This window comes from Denticeps clupeoides, chromosome 16, assembly GCF_900700375.1.
Source record: "Denticeps clupeoides chromosome 16, fDenClu1.1, whole genome shotgun sequence".
Taxonomy (NCBI): Eukaryota; Metazoa; Chordata; class Actinopteri; order Clupeiformes; family Denticipitidae; genus Denticeps; species Denticeps clupeoides.
Genome location: NC_041722.1, coordinates 2,628,721 through 2,649,798, shown reverse-complemented (window position 1 = coordinate 2,649,798; position 21,078 = coordinate 2,628,721). Strand labels below are relative to the sequence as shown.

The window sequence follows — 21,078 nt, the reverse complement described above, 5'->3', positions numbered from 1 at the left end:
ATGAACTGTGTCTTGAGGATGTGAGGGACTTCCAGGAAAGATTCTTTGGATGGTTGGCTGCATTAGCACAGCTCTGCAGAAATCATTGTGCTGTTGTTAAATCGCTACGATTTTGGATTCATTAATATTGTATTTGCATTGGATGGATTTAAGAAATAATGTCTAAGCAAACATCTCTGTTCACGTCTTTTCTATACTTGTTTTCATTTAACTATAAAGAAAATCTGAAATAAACATTTAGTCTACCAGCAAATAGGGGAAATAGCAACACACACAACTACAGTCAAATGAATGAATTTTTCTGGCCAAAGAGCTTTCTCCACACGCAAGCAGGGTCCAGCAAAATGTTCACTACAAATGCATGGAAAGTAAGGCAAACATATCTTCCAGTAGACCTACAATAATTCTGCGTGCTGTTCCTTCCTGTTAAGCTCCACCTGTTCACCATGTCATATTATGAGTTACTTCATGTGCAACTGGTTCTGAACACCCGGGCTGGCGTCAGTATGAGAGTAGGGCTGGGCCTGGGAACACCATTAAAAGATAAGACAACCTCAATTAGAGTTCACCTTTCTGCCTCCCACACTCCTACAGCACCGGCTGCAGTGTCAGTGGGTGCAGCGCAGTCAACAAAAAGATCTATGTTGCACACAAGGGTTCTGAGCTTAAAAATATAACTTTTGGACAGTCAGATAGAACAGGGAGAATGTTTATGTTAACTGGGTTTTAACTGGGTAGCATTAAATAAATGAACATTTTTGTTTAGTTGCAAGCTCAGTCACCTTTAGAACACTCCGTCACTATCCATAACCACTGAAACCTAATTAGGGTCATGGCTTCTGAAGCCCATTCTGGTACATTGGATACTTTTGCCCACTCTCCATGTCCCTATAACATACTCTGAATGTCCAGGTTTGTAAAAAAAATAAACATTTTATTTTTAAAATGCTTTGATATATATTGGGCCTGGGACACTTTAACAGTCATAGAAAATGTTTACCATGTCTTTCAGATAATATTGGGTTAAGTTCCTGTTCTTTGGGGACACACTGACATCAATGTCCTCTTACCATCATCGGCCATAATTGACATGACTGGTTCTGTGGTGAAATATACTGGAAAGAATCTTAGGGTGATGTGCTGCTGGACAAATTAATCAATACAGAAATATATTGTTATGTAATTCCATCAAAGTATTGTAGTAATATTACAACATGTAGCTGTCCTGTTGAATACTGTGTATCAATTAATTAAACAATGTCATGATGTAATCATTATCATAACCAATGCATTAATGTAGTAGAGTATTGTAACTGCAGGGTTTGACGCTTATACAAAAAAGAAATCAGGGAATTATTCTCCTGCTTGTACTCCATTTGAAACCCAAATGTGGGAAAATACATATTTAAAGAATCAATGGACACGTGGACAAGTGCAATGTTGTAAGTATGTCATCTGTCTACCTGGATGTCTGCATAAATCAGCAGAAAATGCATTTGCGACACCATGTGACGCATAACCAAACAGCAGGAGGGGGGGCGGGGGCGCGAATGACTGACTGACTTCACACATCTCATTTACTCAGACGTCAGGTGACCCGTTAACTAAAGTCTATTCCGCGGAGGGCTGGCACCTCTCCTCCCGGCAAGACTGCAAATGCAGACAGACAGGGTCACGACCTGCCGGGTCCCTTATCCGGAGGGAAGGATGCATTATGTCACCATCTCCCAGCTCACCAGATCTCATATGTTACACCAAACTATTTACTCGGCGCTGCCGAGTCTCTGTCGCTTACACATTTATTTTTAGAGCGCAGGGACTAGGTGACCTTTATTTAAATGTCTCTTTCACTCTGGGCAGATCTCATTATGGGAGAGAGAATGAACACTTCCCACAATGCATCTCTCTCTCTCTCTGGCTTAAAAAAAAAAAAAAAACAACAAAAAAAAATCTCCTGTTCCCATTCTGCCTTTGCAGTCCCAAGCTACTCTGGGTGGCTAATTACCAGGCGCCACTTAATGAACTTCCTGCAGCTAGAGGAGTGCGTCCAGGAGACCGGATTCCTGACTCGTAAACACCGTCTGGGTTTTTTTTTGCATTCCTTGCAGAAGGAGATCCGCCCGGCAACAATCCGACATTCCTCTCTAGCCCGGCCCCCGGTCTCCTTCACCTTCCCCCTGATCCGCAGCTCGCATGTCACAATTATGCATTTCATTTACGGTGGTCCATTCCGCAAGGGTTTTGGGGAAAATTATAATGATTCTGCATTTAGATGAGGGTCCTTGGAGGAAACCGGCTCCCATCCATTATTCACGAAGCCCACCAGCTCAACCCAGTCCAGGTCAGTGGCATGAAAAGGTGACATCTCCATAGCTCCGGCCCGTTAGCTCAGGTTACGGTTCCTCAATGCCTGTTGGAGCCGACTCACCTTTTTCTCCCATCCTGGTACTCTGCTAAGGATCCGAAGGGTGAAGTGAGGAGATCAACTGACACAAAGGACCCCCTCCTCAAATAAATTATGGAAAGCAATTCAACGGCTTCATTTTGAACTTCAACAGCTCAGTGTGTCACTTATATATTTGGCTGCATGAGATTCAGCATGACTGGATTCACCCAGACATGGTGCATTACACCCCCCTCCTCCCTTTCTCCACACACACATGCACACACACACAGGCATACACATATGCACACACACGCACACAGTGCCTGGCAGCGGGGAACCTCACCTGCTTTCATTTCCTCACAGCTCTCCTTGATCTTCCTTCGGCAGACCACTGCCAGGGCGATGAGCAGGGCCAGCAGACACACCGCCAGCCCCACCGTCACCCACAGAGCCACCGGAGGGAACACAGCATTCTGACCTGAAACACAGAGAGAGAGAGAGAGAGAGAATATCCATGATCTTTGCCAGATTAAAGAAAACAACAATGTGTTTAAATGTATTTAATTAAATGTTCAGTGTATTGAAGCCCCATAGAGATAAAATAGATGCAGGGAATTATGACGTGTTTACTTAAAACTACCATCTTCTATGGGATAGTGTAGATCTGGATCATTGAGCCTTGGGCACAAATGACCTTGTAACCATTTCATTGGTTCTCCTTTCTTAAACACTGCATAAAAAGAAAATCCCACAAGATTAATTATGTCGCTTAGATTCTTCTGCTCCAGCATCTGCATGTTTGCATTCTGGTTATATTCTGGCCCTTGAGCCATAATTATGTTGTAGTTTGAAATAAGTCAAGTTCTTTATGCATACAGTCTATTTGCACAGTTTCTTCCCATATCCCAGTTTCTGAAACAGTAAGACAGAGAGAACCGATCCTTTGAATTGTCTCAGCAAGTAATAATCAGTACTGTCTAAACTGAAGCCTACTCTGCCCTCACTGTACCATGTCTGTAAAGCAGCAAGGCCGCCTGAAACTGTCTGAAACCATCAGCTGATTCACTGCAGCTGATTTGGTGATAAGCTTAAATAAGGATTTAATCTGTCAGAAGATGTTGTAATCTATCTTTTTCTTTTAGTGTTTTTTTTTTTAATTATTTTGTCTTCGTGTAAACTCCGTTTTCTCGCTCCATTTCCATTTTCTCTACATTTTCTTGAAAGCTGCAATTTAGGCGGATTAAAAAGGGCTATGGTATAAACATTCACATTATGAGAATGATATTTCTACCGCTCCCACAAAAAATGGAAGATAAATCTTCAACATTGTACTCACATGATGTTGGCTAAATTCGAAAAATGAACAGCAACAACAAACTGGTCAGCAGCCAGACGTAAAGATAGAGAAGTCCTGCTGAAATTTCCCCTGAGTGTCTCCCAGTGACCGGGAGGCTGTAGCTAAATAGTCGAAATCTTGGATTTATAGCAAACAGCCACATCTCCTGCTCCAGGACGATAATTGAAAATAACTTAAAAGGGAAAAAAAGGAAGAGAAGCAGGAGTCTGAAAATGAACTGGCACAGAAGGGGAAATGACAGAGCTTCTGTAACTGTCTAGTAGGAGGTTGGCAATACACAGTCGAAAGGAGGTCAATATGAAGTATTGTTCTGTTTATCTGGGGACAGAAAAAAAAGAAAAATCTTTCCCTCTCACATAATGAGGACATGCAGAAGAGGGGTGGTTGTCTTGGAAGTGGACAAGAGCACGTTCCAGTATGAAGCAGCGATCACTAATAGGAACTGTAGTGTCCGAGTTGCTTTCATGATTATTCTTACGGTTGACCATTGGAAAAAGTATTGATCACACAACCATGCCCAGATCAATACTACATTTTTCCTGTGTGTACAGCAATTGTGCCCTGTTACCATCAGCAATATTCCCATCAATAATTTAATCTTGGCGCGTCTGCGGAAGAGAAAAAAAAAAGGTCGTACTGCGGTGATGAACGCCCGTTGCGGCACGTGAACTTTCCCAGGCAAGTGTTTAGCACCAAGCTGAGGCTATTGATAAATGCATGGAGGATCACCACAAAAAAGAGGAACAAAAGCCGGACAACGGCAACAAAGACGGCGCTGATGGGCCTCTGACGAAGAATACGTAGAGACGCAGGAAGTTAATAACGAGCGTGGATGAACATATTACGAAAGTGAAGACGCTACACACCTCCTCTATTCTGTCTCTCGCTTTCCTACAGCCCATCCCTTTCTGTCCCCCTCCCTCAGGGCCACCTGATAAAGACAAATGCCATAGTCGGCTATCATTTCTATGTCGGTGCCCAAGAGGGCCAGGGGATCGTATTTTTCTTCTTCTGTTGTTGGATGATGTGATTTACTTTTCCTCTGAAATAGATTTGTCTCTAATGGCTCTGTTTACCAAAGTCTCTCCTTCCTCCTCTTTCTTCCCCTACCACCCCCAACCCCCCACCCCACCTTCCCCGCTCCCTCTCGTCTCTCCGGTGAGGTATGGATGGATTAGCCTGGGCTGAGCTGCTGCCCCAGATGGTTAAAGGTTTTAAGGTCTTATAATGGCTTTCCGGGTCCAGGGTAACAGTTTACAGATGTGACAAAAGACCGCTGGCAAAAAGTGACAAGTGGACATGGGGTACGAGCCACACACCTCACATCAAGGATGGCTGATCTTAAAAGCCATGGGGAGTGGTGTGCATGATGGATAACCTTTGAGTCAGGCAATAATTAAAACATTCAAAGCCAGATGATCAGGCTCTTGAGCATGTTGGTTCCTTAATTAGTAATTAGAGTATCCAAAACTCCACCGTTATGGCACTAAGTTCAACACGAGAGGGCATCAAGTACGTCTTCCTGATGGAAATAAATGCATTCAAACATTACACAACTTCACAATCTTTCAACAATCGGCCCAGGTGCCAAGACCTAGCACCAGTTTTCCACCAGATTTGGACCTTGTAGAAGTGGCATAAATAGACTACATGGACTCAGAGGTTAACTTGTTACAAAGCAACAACCCGTAGCCTTGCTATTTTAGTCCTTTAACGTTTGTTGGAGACATGAGAGGGGAATCTTGGGAAAAGATCTCATTCTTGAATCAGATCATTCAGTCATATGGTAGACATATCACACTATGAGAAACACATCATGCCATTGCATCATGTTTTTATGGAAGAACAGCATACATTTTGTATTTGCATTTTACCCATAAAATGTCAGGGTTGTGACAGGGTCTGATGTAACAGGACCTGCCGGTCTGCCATTTTGTCTGTCGTTGCTCAGCCTGTTACCATTATGGCATCAAAACTGGACCTTCAACTGGACCTGACCCTAGCTCAATGTCAGAGTGACCTTAGTGAAACATTATCTTGCCAGGAAATCATAAAATGGGGAAATTTGGAAAACATAATACATTTGTACAAATACATTCAATTAATCAGTTGGTGTGAATGGTTTTTAACAAACAATTTGGCTTTGAACCAAAAAAATGACACATTCCATAACCAAACAACATTTTTTTTTTAATACACCATAACAAATCGAGGACATCTGTATTTCTATTTGATCCTGATAAGCATTATCTTCTCTCGGTTGTCCAGTCAGTTGGCCTGGCAAAACTTTTACATGCCCTTCCTGAAGCAACCCTCCCCATTTAACTGGTTTGAGACTGTCACGTGCGTCCCCCAGTGGGTGGGTCCCTGCTACGCATAATAATGAGGATGAAACATTAATGATAGAGGCCTTTGCAGTTCATACTGGTAATAGGATGTGGTTTGTGGATAACACAAGCCCCGCCCCTGTTACCCTCACTGTTCTACAGACAGGTCAGTGTTGAGGGGAGCTGGCCTGAGTCGAGATTTTCCTTGACTCAGAACATGTCTGTTTTTACTCTGCCACCTTAGGAAGAAATGAAGAGCTCAGATGAGTCCATGGCCCATCGCCCCTCTTCCCCATGCTGAAAGACAGCCAGATCAAAGTGGTCTGTCCCTTTCCGCCTCTCCAACCCATCCCTCCCAGCGGACCACAACCCCTTCTTTTACTCGTTTTCTGCCTGTCAGCCGAGATCTACCTGCCCACCACCCGGCCGGAACTGTGACCAAAGCTGGAATAAAGCTGGTCGCCAGAGCAACCAGCGCCAGACTCCCAGCAGCCTGGGCCTCATTCGCAGCGTGAAGGGGATACAGAGAAGAAAGGGGATGTCAATTACGGACTCGTCCCCTGCAGGCTCATTGTGCGTCTGGCCTTAAGAGCTGGCCAGGCCCTGTCCGTGCATGAGTAGCAGGAGACAGGGAGAGGAGCAAGGTGCCAAGCTTTCTGAACAGTGATCAGAGGAGAGGGCGGGAGTCGAGATCAGAGCGTGAAACAGCGGGCACACAGCCCCTGCCGGCGATGAGGTGTGTCCAGACTCACAGTCCCTCCAGAATAGTACTTTCACCAAAGTATCAACAGCACTCAGATTGTCTGTCAGACAGCGCAATCACAGAGATTGGGCCCGTCCGCTCCCTTGCACCGATATCAGAAAATGGATGAAGCGTCGAGGCCGAAGCAGACAAACCTTCACTTATTGCCATGGTTACATCATGTCCCATATAATGGTCTCCAGTCAGCGCTAGCACACCAGCCATTTTACGGCACTCTCTGTATAAAACAGAACAGCGAGGATGAAATCCAGCCTCTCACAGAGGGGAGTAGAGGAGAAAATCGCTACCGTCTCCTTCTGGACCTTTCTGACTTGAGTGTGATAACTTTAACCTCTTTATTCTGTCCATCCTCTCCGGCTCCCTGGGGTAACCGCAGGATTGTGATTGGCAATGGCAATGGGCGCCACAATAATGGAAACAGTAAGGCCGACGTCGTCACATGAAAGGGATTATCCGAACAGGAAAACACAAAACGGAATATTTGATTTTCTTGTCTGACAGAGGGGCGGGATTTGGATGGAGAAAATGGCTTTGGGCACCTTTCACAATTCATTGCTGGACAGAAGAAGTGATTCCATACAGAATGTTGTTTTTGCTCTTATCTTAACAAAAAAGTACAGAGTAAACAGACACCATTGTCCTCAACCCAAGTCTGTCTCTATACCACAGGACATGGAAGACACCGGAAAAAGGAAAAAGTTGGCAAGAAAAGATAAATGAGAAAAGCTTCTTGTCCTGTCAGCATCTTTGTTTGGTGGCTTCTTGCTTTTTTTTTTTTTCTTCCTCCTTTGCCTTTCAATGAATTGCTTTTTAGTCGGATGCCCGAGAGCTGTCTTATTGGCATGCAGGAGGGTTATTTGTCCCTCTCTCGAGGACAACTCAGCTTATATTTCCCTGAACAATTTGTCTTTAAAATGACATCATTGCCCTCGTTGATGGTGTGACCGGAAGGAAGAAATAGCTCTGTGATGTGCAAGCACACGTAAGCAGACAGAGAGTAATGGAAATGCAAATAGAAATAAGCCGTGTTGTTATTTATTTCTTCTTTGCTTGCTCCCTGCGCCCCTTCCGCCATTTCTCATAAGATGCTGCCAATGCTGCAAGTGACAGCTGGTCTTGGTGAAGATGTTAATAAAAAAAGACTTTAAGAATTCCACATTAGTCTCTTCAAAATAAAGTAACTTTAAAGATATTGAAAGACAGAGTTCTCCCAGGACCAGAGGAGTCTTTGGGTGTGGAAAGAGCATTCAGCGAACAGCAAGCCTGGGTACTGACTTCTCATTGGTCCCTCAATTCCCAAGAAAATTCCCTATGAAACTGTTGTAGCTGTAAAATTTCAGTAATTATATTCTCAGCATCAAGGATGAAGCAATCATTCTGCCCATAATCCAACCCTGAATCAACTTTTTCCTAACTGAGTTTAACAAAGGCCAATCAACATAGCATCATTCCAGGCGATAAAACTGTGCACAAGGAAGGAGTTGCATGAGGAAGGAGTTGTAGTTCAGAAGGAGTTGCAGTATTCCACTGCTGACACCAGAGCAATTCAGCATGAGGCATATAGGCAGGTTCCAAAAAACTTCACAGAGCCTCACCTCGATTGAATAGAGTTCGCCAGGAGGCATGTAGCTGACTGCGGGTGGACTGAGAAGATTATTACCTCTATGCTAGGTTACCCTTGAGTTCCCTGGAACACCATGCAAGATGCACAGTGGCAGCACTATGTTGATTGTTAAATGTAAATTCTGTAAATGTATGGTAAATGTAGGGTCACATTAGGAAATATATGTCCGAGTGAATGACCTCTGATCCAGCTCACTTCAGACTGAGGTTTGGTATCTTTCCATCCAGAATGGAAGTGAATGGTTTAATTGGGCTGAAAAAATCTATAAGAGGACAGATAGCTTGGAATTTTTAAGGCGGTCATACGTGGGTTATTCTAAGGGTCAGTCCATTTGATTGGACAAGCTCTACAAAGCATATAATGAATATTGCTTCTCATGATTTACATGGAACTATAAGCAATGTTTTTTGGAAAAGAACGTCTGAAAAACTGCAAAGGTCTGCACAACCCTAAGAGCTGCCAGTGGAGATTCTGCCAAGTATTCACAAAGGGAGAATAAAAAGGTGTGGAATCAATTCTTTTGTGTTGCCCATTTGTAATTAATTTATTTAGAGCAGCACGCTTTAGATCGCTTTAGCGGTATGGAGCACTTTGCGATGGCTGGCGCCAGGAAACCCGATTAAGACCTTGTTGTTGCACAATACAATAAAAGGAGAATATTCTTCTATAGACTCGGTCTCTGGGCGAACGAAAGTTTTTTTTTCCGGTGGTGCAGCTCAAGCTGAGGACCAGGTCCACCCTGACTCTACTGTCTGGATGTAACAGTCTAGCAGCCTGGGATCAGCTCCTCCAGAGCTCACATTAAAAAACCTGACTGACAGAGAGTCCATCACTTCCACACACTCTCTCCTGAGACGCTGACATTAAGATGTTGGAGGCAGAGTAGACTATCGATTTTTCCGCTATTCCATTTTGTTTCTCTCACTCTCCTCCTCTCTCTTTTCTTCTCACCCATCCCTCGCGCCGCTCTCTCTCTCACTCACTTTTTTCGTCCTACCCATCAAACAATCAAGCCAAATCCGAGACAAACTTTGGGCGCAATCATCAGTTTAAACAAGTCGTGTTCTCCAAATTTTCTAATTAGCTTTAAAACCACAGAGCTGACAACAGGCCCGGCCGAGAGAGGTGTCGGAGACGATCGCTTGTGACAGCTATCAACGCGCCCCTCCACTCTCCACCACTCCAAGCGGGCCAGAATTGATCTAAGGGGGCCGCGGGGGTCAACTGGATCTTGATCGTACGTCTTCGCTGCCTCGCAGCTAATTAAAGTGCATGTGAATCGGAGGAGCTCACCTCCACCAGGTGAATTCACAAAAACACAGCAGCCCCCCAACATAAAGCAGATTAAACCTGACGAGCCAATATGCGCCTTGTCCCTGTCTCTAGACCAGAAGGATTAATTTGGATTAAAACGTCTACGCCGACGCCCATTTCAAGTTCCCCATTAAGGCATCAGCAAACATAGAGAGAGAGAGTTTGGTCAGCATCCTCAGACAGCGCTGACCCATTTTTTTGAAACTCGTGGAAGAGGCCTAGTCCTCTGCAGCGTAATGGGAGATTATATAACGATAGGCGTTTCTCTAAGACGTGCCTCTGCATATCTCCCGTCAGGAACCACGTCTCTTATTCACACAGCAACATCCTGTTAGTTGTGTGCAGGGCATTATGGGACTTTTCTGGTGCTAAGACTGATGGCGCTCTCGAGTGCCACTGTTCACAGTTCACTGTTCACTGCAGGATACGTCTCCATTCAGCAGGTCCGACTCAAGTATGGGAATAGCTTTATCAGTGGCTTTATCTCACTGGGCTTCCTCATCACATCTGGAGGCTCCAGACGATGTACATTATGTTCTGCCCAAACAGCAGGAAGTGACGTTCCTTTTATTTATTCATTCACCAATTCATAATATATTAGGGTGGTAGTAGCTTAGTGGGTAACACACTCGCCTATGGACCAGAAGACCAGGGTTCAAAACCCACTTACTACCATTGTGTCCCTGAACAAGACACTTAACCCTAAATTGCTCCAGGGGGGACTGTCCCTGTAACTGATTGTAAGTCGCTCTGGATAATGGTGTCTGATAAATTCTGTAAATGTAAATGTATTACTGCTTACAACTGGTATTCAGACTTTTATCATCAGTATATGTAGAAAACTGAGGCAAGCGGTGCTTGGTGTCTGGGAAGGCATGGCTGGCGATCCATGGCATCAGCTAGACAAGCCCGAGTTATATAAATCAGACAAGGTCCCTGGAGCTAAGTGGATCTTGATATAAAAGAAGGACTAGCATTACGTGTGTGTATGTGTGTGTTATATGAGTCGAAATGATTGTGAAGGACTCTTCCATACTAGTGTTTTACAGACTGTGCGTAGCCGGGGCGACAGAACTGGGTGCTCATTACGACGGAGGAGGCAGAGTGAGGTGGAGGGGTAGGAGACCTCAGCACCCGGCTCCATTCAGTGTGTGACACTTACCAGCTACTTCCTCCAACCATCAATTAAAGATAATGGCCGTCTCAGTGTTGCAAGGCCCAGGAGAGTTTAAACAGGCAGGCGTGTGGACTACAGAACTCCCCTTCAGCTTAAAGCTCTCTCTTCCTGCCACACGGTGCTCCATTACACTCTGAACTGTTCCACGGTTAAACAGAAAAAGTTTCAAAACTTCAGCAGATCAGTTGCCACGGTGTCATTGCACAGTTAAATACAAATGAAACCATTTTCAGATTGTTAGTTACAGAGTAGCACCTGACAGGGAGGGAGAGGGAATGGGAATGATCAAGGTTCCAGCCTCGCATTGGGATTGGTTCATTCAATACAACTTGCAAACCCCGAGTTAATGAACAATGTTTATTTTCCTTTTTTTTCTCAAGTTGCTTGTCACTCTGGTTATTTTGAGTGAAATGCTTGCGTGCAAAGGCACTCGGAACAGCAATGGCTTGACAAACGACATGCAATATATAAATACATCTATGTATTGACAGGGGTTCATATCTACAGTATCTGTCACATTTTTGAAAATATTGTAGAATGCACTGTTTGGTGTGTTTGGCATGAGCTGGTGTTACTTCCAATGTCTTCCTGAATTTCCTCCAAATTAAGAATAACCTTCACTCAACAAACAGAAGTTATGGCTCCCTTTCTTATTCCCTGATGATGATGACAGAGAAAATAGCTGAGCTAGAGGAGCGCACCAGCCCAGCCAGCCGGTGAGTGTCTCTACCCCGGCGCCGGTACCAGTAGCGACCTCTGGACAGCAGGGCAGTTGGGTGGCGGCTCAGCGTAAATCACACAAACGACCCGCCAAGCTCCCCCACAACCTGGGTACCACTCCCCGGTTTGCGTCCAGAACCGCTTCTCCCCCTCAGCGAGGCATCGGCTGGGTCCTACTATCCACCGGCTCTAGTCATTGGCGACTCCACAGTTAGAAACATGAGGATAGTGGCGCCAGCGAATAAAATCTTGTGTTTAAATGCTCTGTCCAGTATAGCGTTTCACGTCGGCCCTAACGATGTCCGGCTACGCCAGTTAGAAATAACTAAAGATAATTTTATAGAGATGCTTGCACTGGCTAATATCTGGCCCTTTACCGCAGTTTCGGCGCAGCAACGAGACCTGTAGCAGGATCCTCGATATAAATTGCTGGTTGTCGGGAGTGGTGTCCAAAAAAATTAAGTGGGTTTTATTAATAACTGGCCAACATTTCGGGGGAAGCCCGAGTGCCACTCAGTTACCTAAAAATCTGGCTCATAGTCTTAGAATCAAAAAGCAAACCTGACTCGGCAGAGCCGAGACCAGCCAGCAAACAGACTGGTTAAACCGAGCGTAGAGCAGCCCAGCGTGTACAGTATTGACACTGTCTTTACCTCGCTCAAGAGATCTTACAAGAAACATTAAGATTAATAATAAATAATAATACATTAGCAATTTATTACCTGTTACTATCATTCCTACAGAACATACCACCAGCACCTCCGATATAAGAATAGGATTATTAAATGTTACAGACTTTGTTTCCAACCTGGTTGTATCTGTGAATAAAGCCTTAATTGCCTTGATGGGAGTCAAATGTATAAAAGATTTTTCTGTTGTGGACTGTAGGCACTTGCCTTTCCTTTTCCCCCAGTTTCTGGGCCTTTCTCTCTCCCTGTTTCTCCTGGACCAGGCGACCTCTCTGTAGCTTGGCTCCTGGCAGTTCCTCTATCTTCCTCTATCCCTTTCTCCTTTCTTCTATTTTTTCTTCTTTTTACATACAATATTTACATGTAAATGCAATAGTAATCTATGGGTGTTAATAAATTAGAAACTATTCATTCTTTTAACCTGTCTGAAAGTTGAGTCGTGGCAACTGGACTTCTTTCTGTAAGGTAGATATGTTTCATTCTGCATCCACAGAACTTTGTCAATCTGAGGGAAGTTGGCTTGTGATCACAAATTTATCCTCCAGGTTGGTTGCACCTCACTTCTGCCTTGAATAGGCTCGGTAAGTGAAACAAAAGCTGGCCAACCTGGTGGACGTGTTAATTGGGCCTGATTTTCCTGGGCATGGATGAAAGTGCAGCATTATAAACAATTATAGACAATATATAGACAATTTCACCTGGATGACTGATAATCTTCACAGACATTCTTTTAACCTCTATTTCTGCCAGGTAACATCAGACGATTGGAGGGTTTTAATACAGTGCTTTGTGCTTGCTTGTGCAGCGTTTATTTTCTTTTAGAATAGTGATCATACACGCTCACTTAAGAAGAATTCTTGAGAAGAATTAGAAAGTAAATGGTGTCGAAGTAAATTGAACATATTCTGAATAGCATGGAAGAAGAGTCTCCTTAACTACAGGAAGGCTTGATCGACGTATCTCTCCTTGTTAATACACAAGAACAAAAATAATTCCAGATTCCTGTTTAACAACTAACCAGGAATAAGACAGAAACAGATCGCAGAAACACTAACACTCAGTTTCATTATAGTAGTAATGATTTTATGAATTTCTTTAATACTAAAGTTGTTACAAATAGAGATAAGATTAAAAGCATAACAAACAAAAGGCAAAAAAACTGAAAACATGTTTTATATTCTAGTTTCATTGCTCTGATTTCTGCTTTGCACACTCTTGGCATTCTCTTGATGAGCTTCAAGAGGTCGTCACCTGAAATGGTTTTCCAACAGTCTTGAAGGAGTTCCCAGAGGTGTTTAGCACTTGTTGGCCCCTTTGCCTTCACTCTGCGGTCCAGCTCACCCCAAACCATCTCGATTGGTTTCAGGTCCGGTGACTGTGGGGGTCAGGTCTCCACTTTTTGTTAAGTACATAACTCCACATGTGTTCATTCATAGTTTTGATGCCTTCAGTGAGAATCTAACAATGTAAATGGTCATGAAAATAAAGAATGGAAATTATTAAGTCCACTTTATCACACAGACACCCTGTTAAGCACAGACAATCTTCAAATGGACCAGTAGCATCATAATGGACACTGAACTAAAAGCTACGCTTCACTGTCCAGTACCTCCAAACATGGACAGATGCTCTATACTACTCTTTGGACTTCTGCACCTCTCCAACTGTAGGACCTTTTCTCTTATTGGACAAATCATCACAAACCCTGCACTGACACCATTTGAAGGCTCACTCTACCCAGGAAGGGGGTCCCTCTCTGTATCACTCTTTCCCAAGGTTTTTTCTCTATCCTAGAGATTTTTTGTGTGGAGTTTTTCCTTGTGTGCAGAAGGGTCAAGTGTGGGGGTTGTCAACTGTAGGGCCTGTCAAACCCCATTGTATGTGATTTTGGGTTATATAAGAAATATATATTGTTGTTGTTGTTGTATATTTCCTTGGAACAACTCTGAAGATATAACACTTTGACACAATGTAAAGTAATCGGTGTAAAACTATGGATACCACATAAAACATTGACACTGGACATTTTCACTAAGGAGTGCACTCACTTATGTGGTCAGCATTTGCCCATGGGTTACTTTTGGTTGGACCTGATCACTGTAGAAATGGATCATCAGACAAGAGCTGGAGTTTTGGGGATGCCATCAAACCTTGGTCCATGTAAATGTCACTCAAATCCTCACACAGTATATCTGTGTTATTCACTTCCTCTCTAAGCAGTCATGATGTTATGTCATTTGGTCAGCAGTCTTAAGACACTTTACCACTGTTTGGTACCTCAATGTTGTTCTGAATAAAAGGCTTTCCAGCACAATTTCTGACAGACAGAAAGTTCCTTAGTTTGTCAACTTTGTAGCAGATCAATTGGACCACACACTCATAATTTCAAACACCTCTGAAGGACACAATTTATAAAACTGCACAGTGCTTGGCCATATATGGCCATATCTCTCTCTCTCTCTCTCTCTCTCTCTCTCTCTCTCGCTCTCTCTAGAGAAAGAAAAGAAAAGAAAAACAATCCTCAGAATCCACTTGTCATTGTCGTCTAGAACATAAAGTACTTTAGAGCTGGAGTGCTTTAAAGCACTAACTTCTTGGTCGGGCTTGGATTATTCATGCAGTTCTCTGATTCGTTCTTTCATTCTTGAAAAAGTACCACGGATGACAAGCAGAAGCTTGTTTACATCGTTCACATGGTGAAGGACCGGCAATGCTAATGAGGAGAGACACTCCCGCGTCCCATAATTGGTCCTCGCCCTGGGTTTAATCAGAGCGAGCCTTCTACCAACCATTAACATAAGAGTGTCTGATCATTACAGTGCAGCCTGTGGGATTTTTGGCCCCAAGGCCTTTTGAAAGCCACCGGAGAGGCACTTCCTACCCCTCCCTTGCATCTCTGGCTCCTTGTCTCAGCCTCGTGTGAATTCCTCAAGAGCGTCTCCGCAAAAGAAGGGCCTCAGATGAGCGTCCCGAGCAGATGTGAATCTTTAATAACACACTACAAAATACCCCAGACGTTTCAGCACTTCACAAGTAAGACTCCTCTGCCTGAAAGAGGGCAGTGATGCAACTGGCATTCCTGCAGAAATGGAGAGTACAGCCAAGAAACGTGCCCACGAAAAGGAAACACACATGCATCTCAGGAAAAGTCTGGAACGCATTTCAGATTTGGCCTCTGAAGAAAAGCAAGTGTAATGAAAAAAGTGGAAAAAACACCAGCAGCTAAATACATAAATCAAGGAAAAACGACGTCTGTCCTGAAATCCCCAAGAAAGTCAGAGCAATAATGGGGAATGGGGCCATTCATCACGGAAATCTCTGTGCCAATCTCCGGCCCACAAGGGTGAAAGCACATCACCCTCGCAGGTGCCACAACAGGTCTGTGATGATAACTCGTGCCTGGAAAGATGCCCACGGCGGGATACTGACTGTCGCCAAATAAGGGAGGCGGGGGCAGGTGAGCGGGGCTGTTTACTCGCGTTGTTTAGCAGGCGTGTGGTGGGAGACCTGTAGGCGGGCCGGCCTTAATCCTTCCCAAAGCCCCTCTGCAGCGGCGCTCACAGGGAGGAGCGGGTTATCGCATTCTTACCACAGCGGCGTCCCGCCAAACAGGTGCCGCCGCTTTTGGCAAATAGCCTGTGACTGTGAAATCAGTTATCCCAGTTGGCGTGGAAATCAGATACCGGGGCTCAACTGTGAAGGTGGGGCAATTGCTAAGCCACAGCTCACCTCACGCCGTCAATCGTCATGGATCTACAATATCTGGGTTGAATTACTAGTGCCTGGCAGTGGTCCACCAGGAGCCGCCGCGCTCCCCGGACCTATAAAAAAAAGAACTCCGGTGAGATATTTACGCCATTGGAAATCGATGAGATTTGGCAGCTAAACTGCTTCAATAACGACCTTCCATCACAGCGCCGTATAGGGACATGCTTAACAGACCTGAACCTGTTATTAATCTCTTATAACACTTTTACAGCAAATAGATGTTAAAACGCAATGTTTTCTATAATTACAACCTACTGAAAGCAGAAGTGGGCAATTCAATAGAGAAATATAGCGGAATATAAACAGTTATAATAATATTGATAATATTTTTTTTGTATTGAACATTTCACATAACCTTTTAAAAAGTCTATTTGTTAATGAATACTTCAAAAATACTTTAGAAAAAAATCTATAGATCTCTGACAATACTCCAAATTGCGTCTGTTGCCCAACTTTTCTCCAAATATTTTCTCCAAAGTGAAGCCATCTAAAAGTTTGTCACCAGATTTTTTTGTACATGGTCAGTAGGCCTCCTGCAGCCACGCTCCAGATGAAGAGGAGGCCGGGCAGAGTCGGGCAGATACATTATAGATCTGACAGGCGCTTTAAGTATGGGTCAGCGAGCTGTCGCGTGTCGTTGACAGAGTTGCACTTAGCGCCGCAGTGTTCCGGCGCGAGGCCCGCTGATGAAATTAAACGCCGTTGACAAAATTAATAACGGAAGATGGGGGAGCTTATTTCCCCTCGGACAGTTTGTCTGAAATGAGCTGCAGGTTGTCATGCATTAGGGGGACAGGCGTGGATGAGGAGGCGAGCGTAGGCCCATGGCAAGATCCTAATCTGACTTGAAGGACCAGCGGATCCTCGCAGCTTAGCTCCGTCCACACCCGCCAAAAGAACATATCACTCGCAACAAGGCGGCGGCTCCACAATTAAGCACATAATGGTCTGTAAACAAACTGCCTAAATAACACAAGAAACGTGACCTTAAAGGGCGGGTCTATCAAGCTGAGGTGGAGTAAAAGACTAAATGGCTGTCCCGGTTGTCTGGGGAAAAAAGTCAGACTTTACTTTCATTTCACACTCTGCAATCAATTACGGATCCCCAGAGCTATCAAGAGGAAGAGCCACCTATCCCTGGAATGGGACAAATCTCTGAGCAGCTCCTAATTGAAAATACATTAGCTTGCAAGACAATGCTCTTTGTGTATGTGCAGGCATCGATTCAGGCGGATTCAAAGCCCTGAACAAAAGCAATTCGCAGGGGTGGCAAACATCCTTTGTGGAACAATAATGCAGAGTCTTATCTAGAGCAGAGTTTAAGTATGATATAAATGGATAGTTAATTAAAACCAATAGCCTTTGAAGGTGCGGCCAAGCTTTATTTCCACTATGCCGTGCTTCTCAAAGCCTGCTGCTAATATGATTTTATTTTGCAAAGCCTGGAGTGGTGACAGGCCTCCCAAAACCAATCCTTCTTACAGGATTTAACAGACAGTTGGAAATGTACACCACAAGGCCCTCGGTCCCACGGACAGTCTGTACGGGAAAGAAAAAGAGGCAGATCAGTGACAAAGCGCAAATTCTCCTTTACAGCGGCCATAAATAGAGAGCTTTAAAAAAGAGAGGGACCAGGACATGAGCAGACAGGTCCTTCTCAGCCCTGTCACAGCATAGAACAGAGACCCCAGGGTCCGCAAAATGCCAATAACAAGCCACATTCTGCAGCTAAACATTTTATTTATTCCCCGGCCTGGAAGAAAAAAAAGGCTTGATTTAAGTGGATCACAAATTGCACGTGGGTACTCACTATTTCCTCATGATAATGTGATAAAATTCCTTCAAATACTGCATGATCGCCGATCGGCTGAGGATTGCAGTCATGGTTCTAGATTCAGTTTGAATCCAATATATTAGAATCTGACTTGCATAAACAGAATTTGGATTGTTGTTGTCATTAACATATTTGATGTTCATGAGCATTTCAGTACAGAGTACATCTCTGAAGGGCAATTTCCAAATAGTCACCAACCTCTCAAACACACAGACAATCACTCTCACAAAGAGGAACCCCTACACTCATCTGGTCCCTGTGATTCCAAGAGATGGATCTGAGACAGGAACTGGTATACAGAATGAATCCTTGGTTCAATCTAACAATACTTCAGTGCTCCGCAGAGCCAGGGCATGGCAGCAAACTCCGAACACTGGGATAAAACTGCATGCATTGAAGGCCTGTAGCGGTGATGTGACAGCAGTAGGCTTAAAAACAGCGCCGTAGCCCCGCCTACCCCGGATCTCCAACCACTACTCCACCCCTGGAGTGCGTGCTTCAATAGGACAGTGGCAGGCATTCATTACAAGAAGGATTGTCTTGCGATTTGGACGCTAATTAATACAGAGCTCCATTTGGGGACAGAGGAAGGGAGCAGCTCTGATGACAACAGATTCATTTAGACCCATGTTTTCTGCCCCACCACAGAGGTTCGTTAATTGCATTTAAATAAGGCCTATACTGGAGCTGAGCACAGAACAAGAAAAAGGACTAAATACGACCAGCCATTTTTAGCTTTCAGCACCCTTGCATCTTTAGAACCCTTTGTAAGCAGAGCAGGGACACTGGCAGGTACCAATTTACCCGACAACGTATGTCAGGAGCCAGCAAGGGAACTGATGATAGCAGGGAGAAGGAACTGACATCATGGACATCATAGGAAACCTCATGGACCACAGGGACATTTTAGTTTTCAATAGTGGTAATGTGTCTGTATTTTATATTCTTTCAATAAATTGTTAATATTATGAAAGAGAAGTGTTAAGTCCAAGGGGCTAAGTTCCTCTCACAATTTGCATGTACTAACGTTACCAGGAATATTTGAAATAATGGCTGCCGTGCTAATAGATTCTCTCAGCGCCTCATTTTCCCCGATTGCTCTCTGTATATAAACCTTCCTTTGTCACCAGCCGTGATCTGTCACCAGCAACGCTGTCAGTCTGTGACTGATAGATAATTTAGCTGCTTTTGGTTCTCTTCTGGCCATTGAGCCGCGTTTGTGTTCCAGTTAGTGATTAAGTTCCACATTTGAGCCCCGTGACTGCAGTCGAGACAAGAAATCTGTAGATTTGAGATGTGTATGGAGAGAAATACGGTGGGCAAACTGGGAGAGTCGGTTTGACTGCTCGTGCTTGAGCAGCTCTTGGCAAGGCCGTGGGGCGAAGAGGGAATTTGGGAAGGAAATTGGTGAAGCTGAGGCCCGGGCTGGCCGCCTCTCTGCCTGTCACCACATCCATCTCCCATCTGTCTGTCAGGCCCAGAGACGCAGGCGCTCCCATCTCTCCCGTCGGCTCTATCTGATCCTGGCGCGGTGGAGGTGGGGAACACTGTGCCAGCAGAGTGGCATGGAGACAGTGACGCTGCCACACACCACAATGGGCCCAAGACTGGCAATCTCTTCATCTAACTATCTCCAGATTCCTCACGTTGTACTTATTTAGCGCTCACTCTCTCTCTCTCTCTCTCTCTCTCTCTCTTTAACTCACAGGCACACACACACACACACACACCTGCTGCAACCTAAAGCCAATCAATGATTTTCCTTTTTCCTCTCCTTTCAGAAGATGAAAAAAAAGTATGATTGTATCCATCATCCCATTCCTTTTGAGCAAATAATTCTATTTTGTCACAGATCATTTCCAAACACGGAGTGACAGAAGCCGCCGTGATGAAGAGCTGATGTTGGGGGCAATTTTGAAAAGTCATCCTGATCAATTTCAGAGAGAAGTGAGAAGAGCCTGATGAATTCAGCAGGATTGTTGGAGAAATGGAACTGTACCACCACTGGGAGGGGGGTTGAGCTCATTTAAAAACAAAGCACAGATATCCGTAGCACAGTAGGGTCTGGGACAAGAAAAATAATGTGTATATGTTAAACAGGTGACCCTCAAGTCACATGATCAAATCCAACTTTCTATGAAGGAAACATACTAATCCACTTCCTCATCTGTTGCTTTTGGAACCTGGTTTCTGGTGGACAGTCCAGACTCTGGTTTCTCAGACATTCCTTTTGGAAATAGGTCAGACAATTTCAGTGGTGGCCTAGCAGGTAAGGAAGGGGACCTGTATTCAGAAGGTTGGTGGTTTGAATCCCGAGCTGCCAAGGTGCCACTGAGGTGTCACTGTGCAAAGCACCATCCCCACAATGTGTTCCGGGCACCTGTCATGGCTGCCTACTGCTCACCAAGGTGACCGTTAAATACAGAGGACACATTTCATTGTGTCACCTTGTGCTGTGCTGTGTTATAGCACTTTCGATTTTTCAACTTAATACATGAGTACGTGGCGCTTTCATTTTTGTACCATTTTGCAGTCATTCAGCAGTATGTATGGCATGTACAGAATGAGAAATCCGGTCTTTCCTATCGCCCTATACATGATAAATGCTACTATCACAGTTTTAATTACCACATGCTGTTTACACAGACATATTGTTTTTATCTGATACAGAGGATATTGACAATTAGTCCACCTTGGCTTTTGGACTACACTATACATGGTTAAAAGCCAACATCACACTGAGGATCTCATCCACCTTGTAATTGAAGGAAGACGTAAGAAAAATGAGATTTGATTAAAAATCTCAAAGTGAAGTGATTGTCACTTGTGATACACAGCAGCACAGCACACGGTGCACAGTGAAATTTGTCCTCTGCATTTAACCCATCAATGATGATGGGGGGCAGCCACGACAGGCGCCCGGGGATCAGTGTGTGGGGATGGTGATATACCCAGTGGCACCTCAGTGGCACCTTGGCAGATCGTGATTCGAACCAGCAACCTTCTGATTACAGGGCCGCTTCCTTAACCACTAGGAATTCTGGAATCCTCCAGAATGGCCAATTAGACAAACAGAATGGACGTCAGGGTGAAGACAATCAGTCCACACTCTCCAGCAG

At 44.4% G+C, this 21,078-nt stretch overlaps 1 protein-coding gene across 2 annotated transcripts in view; it reads right to left on the bottom strand.

Moving 5' to 3' along the window:
- Positions 1–21,078, bottom strand: part of cd276 (CD276 molecule) — a 75,939-nt gene that overhangs the window by 25,403 nt on the left and 29,458 nt on the right. For both annotated transcript variants that reach the window (XM_028957098.1, XM_028957100.1), the window contains exon 5: positions 2,730–2,864. In XM_028957098.1, the coding sequence (XP_028812931.1) occupies positions 2,730–2,864 (135 nt within the window). The remainder of the gene's footprint in view (positions 1–2,729; positions 2,865–21,078) is intronic.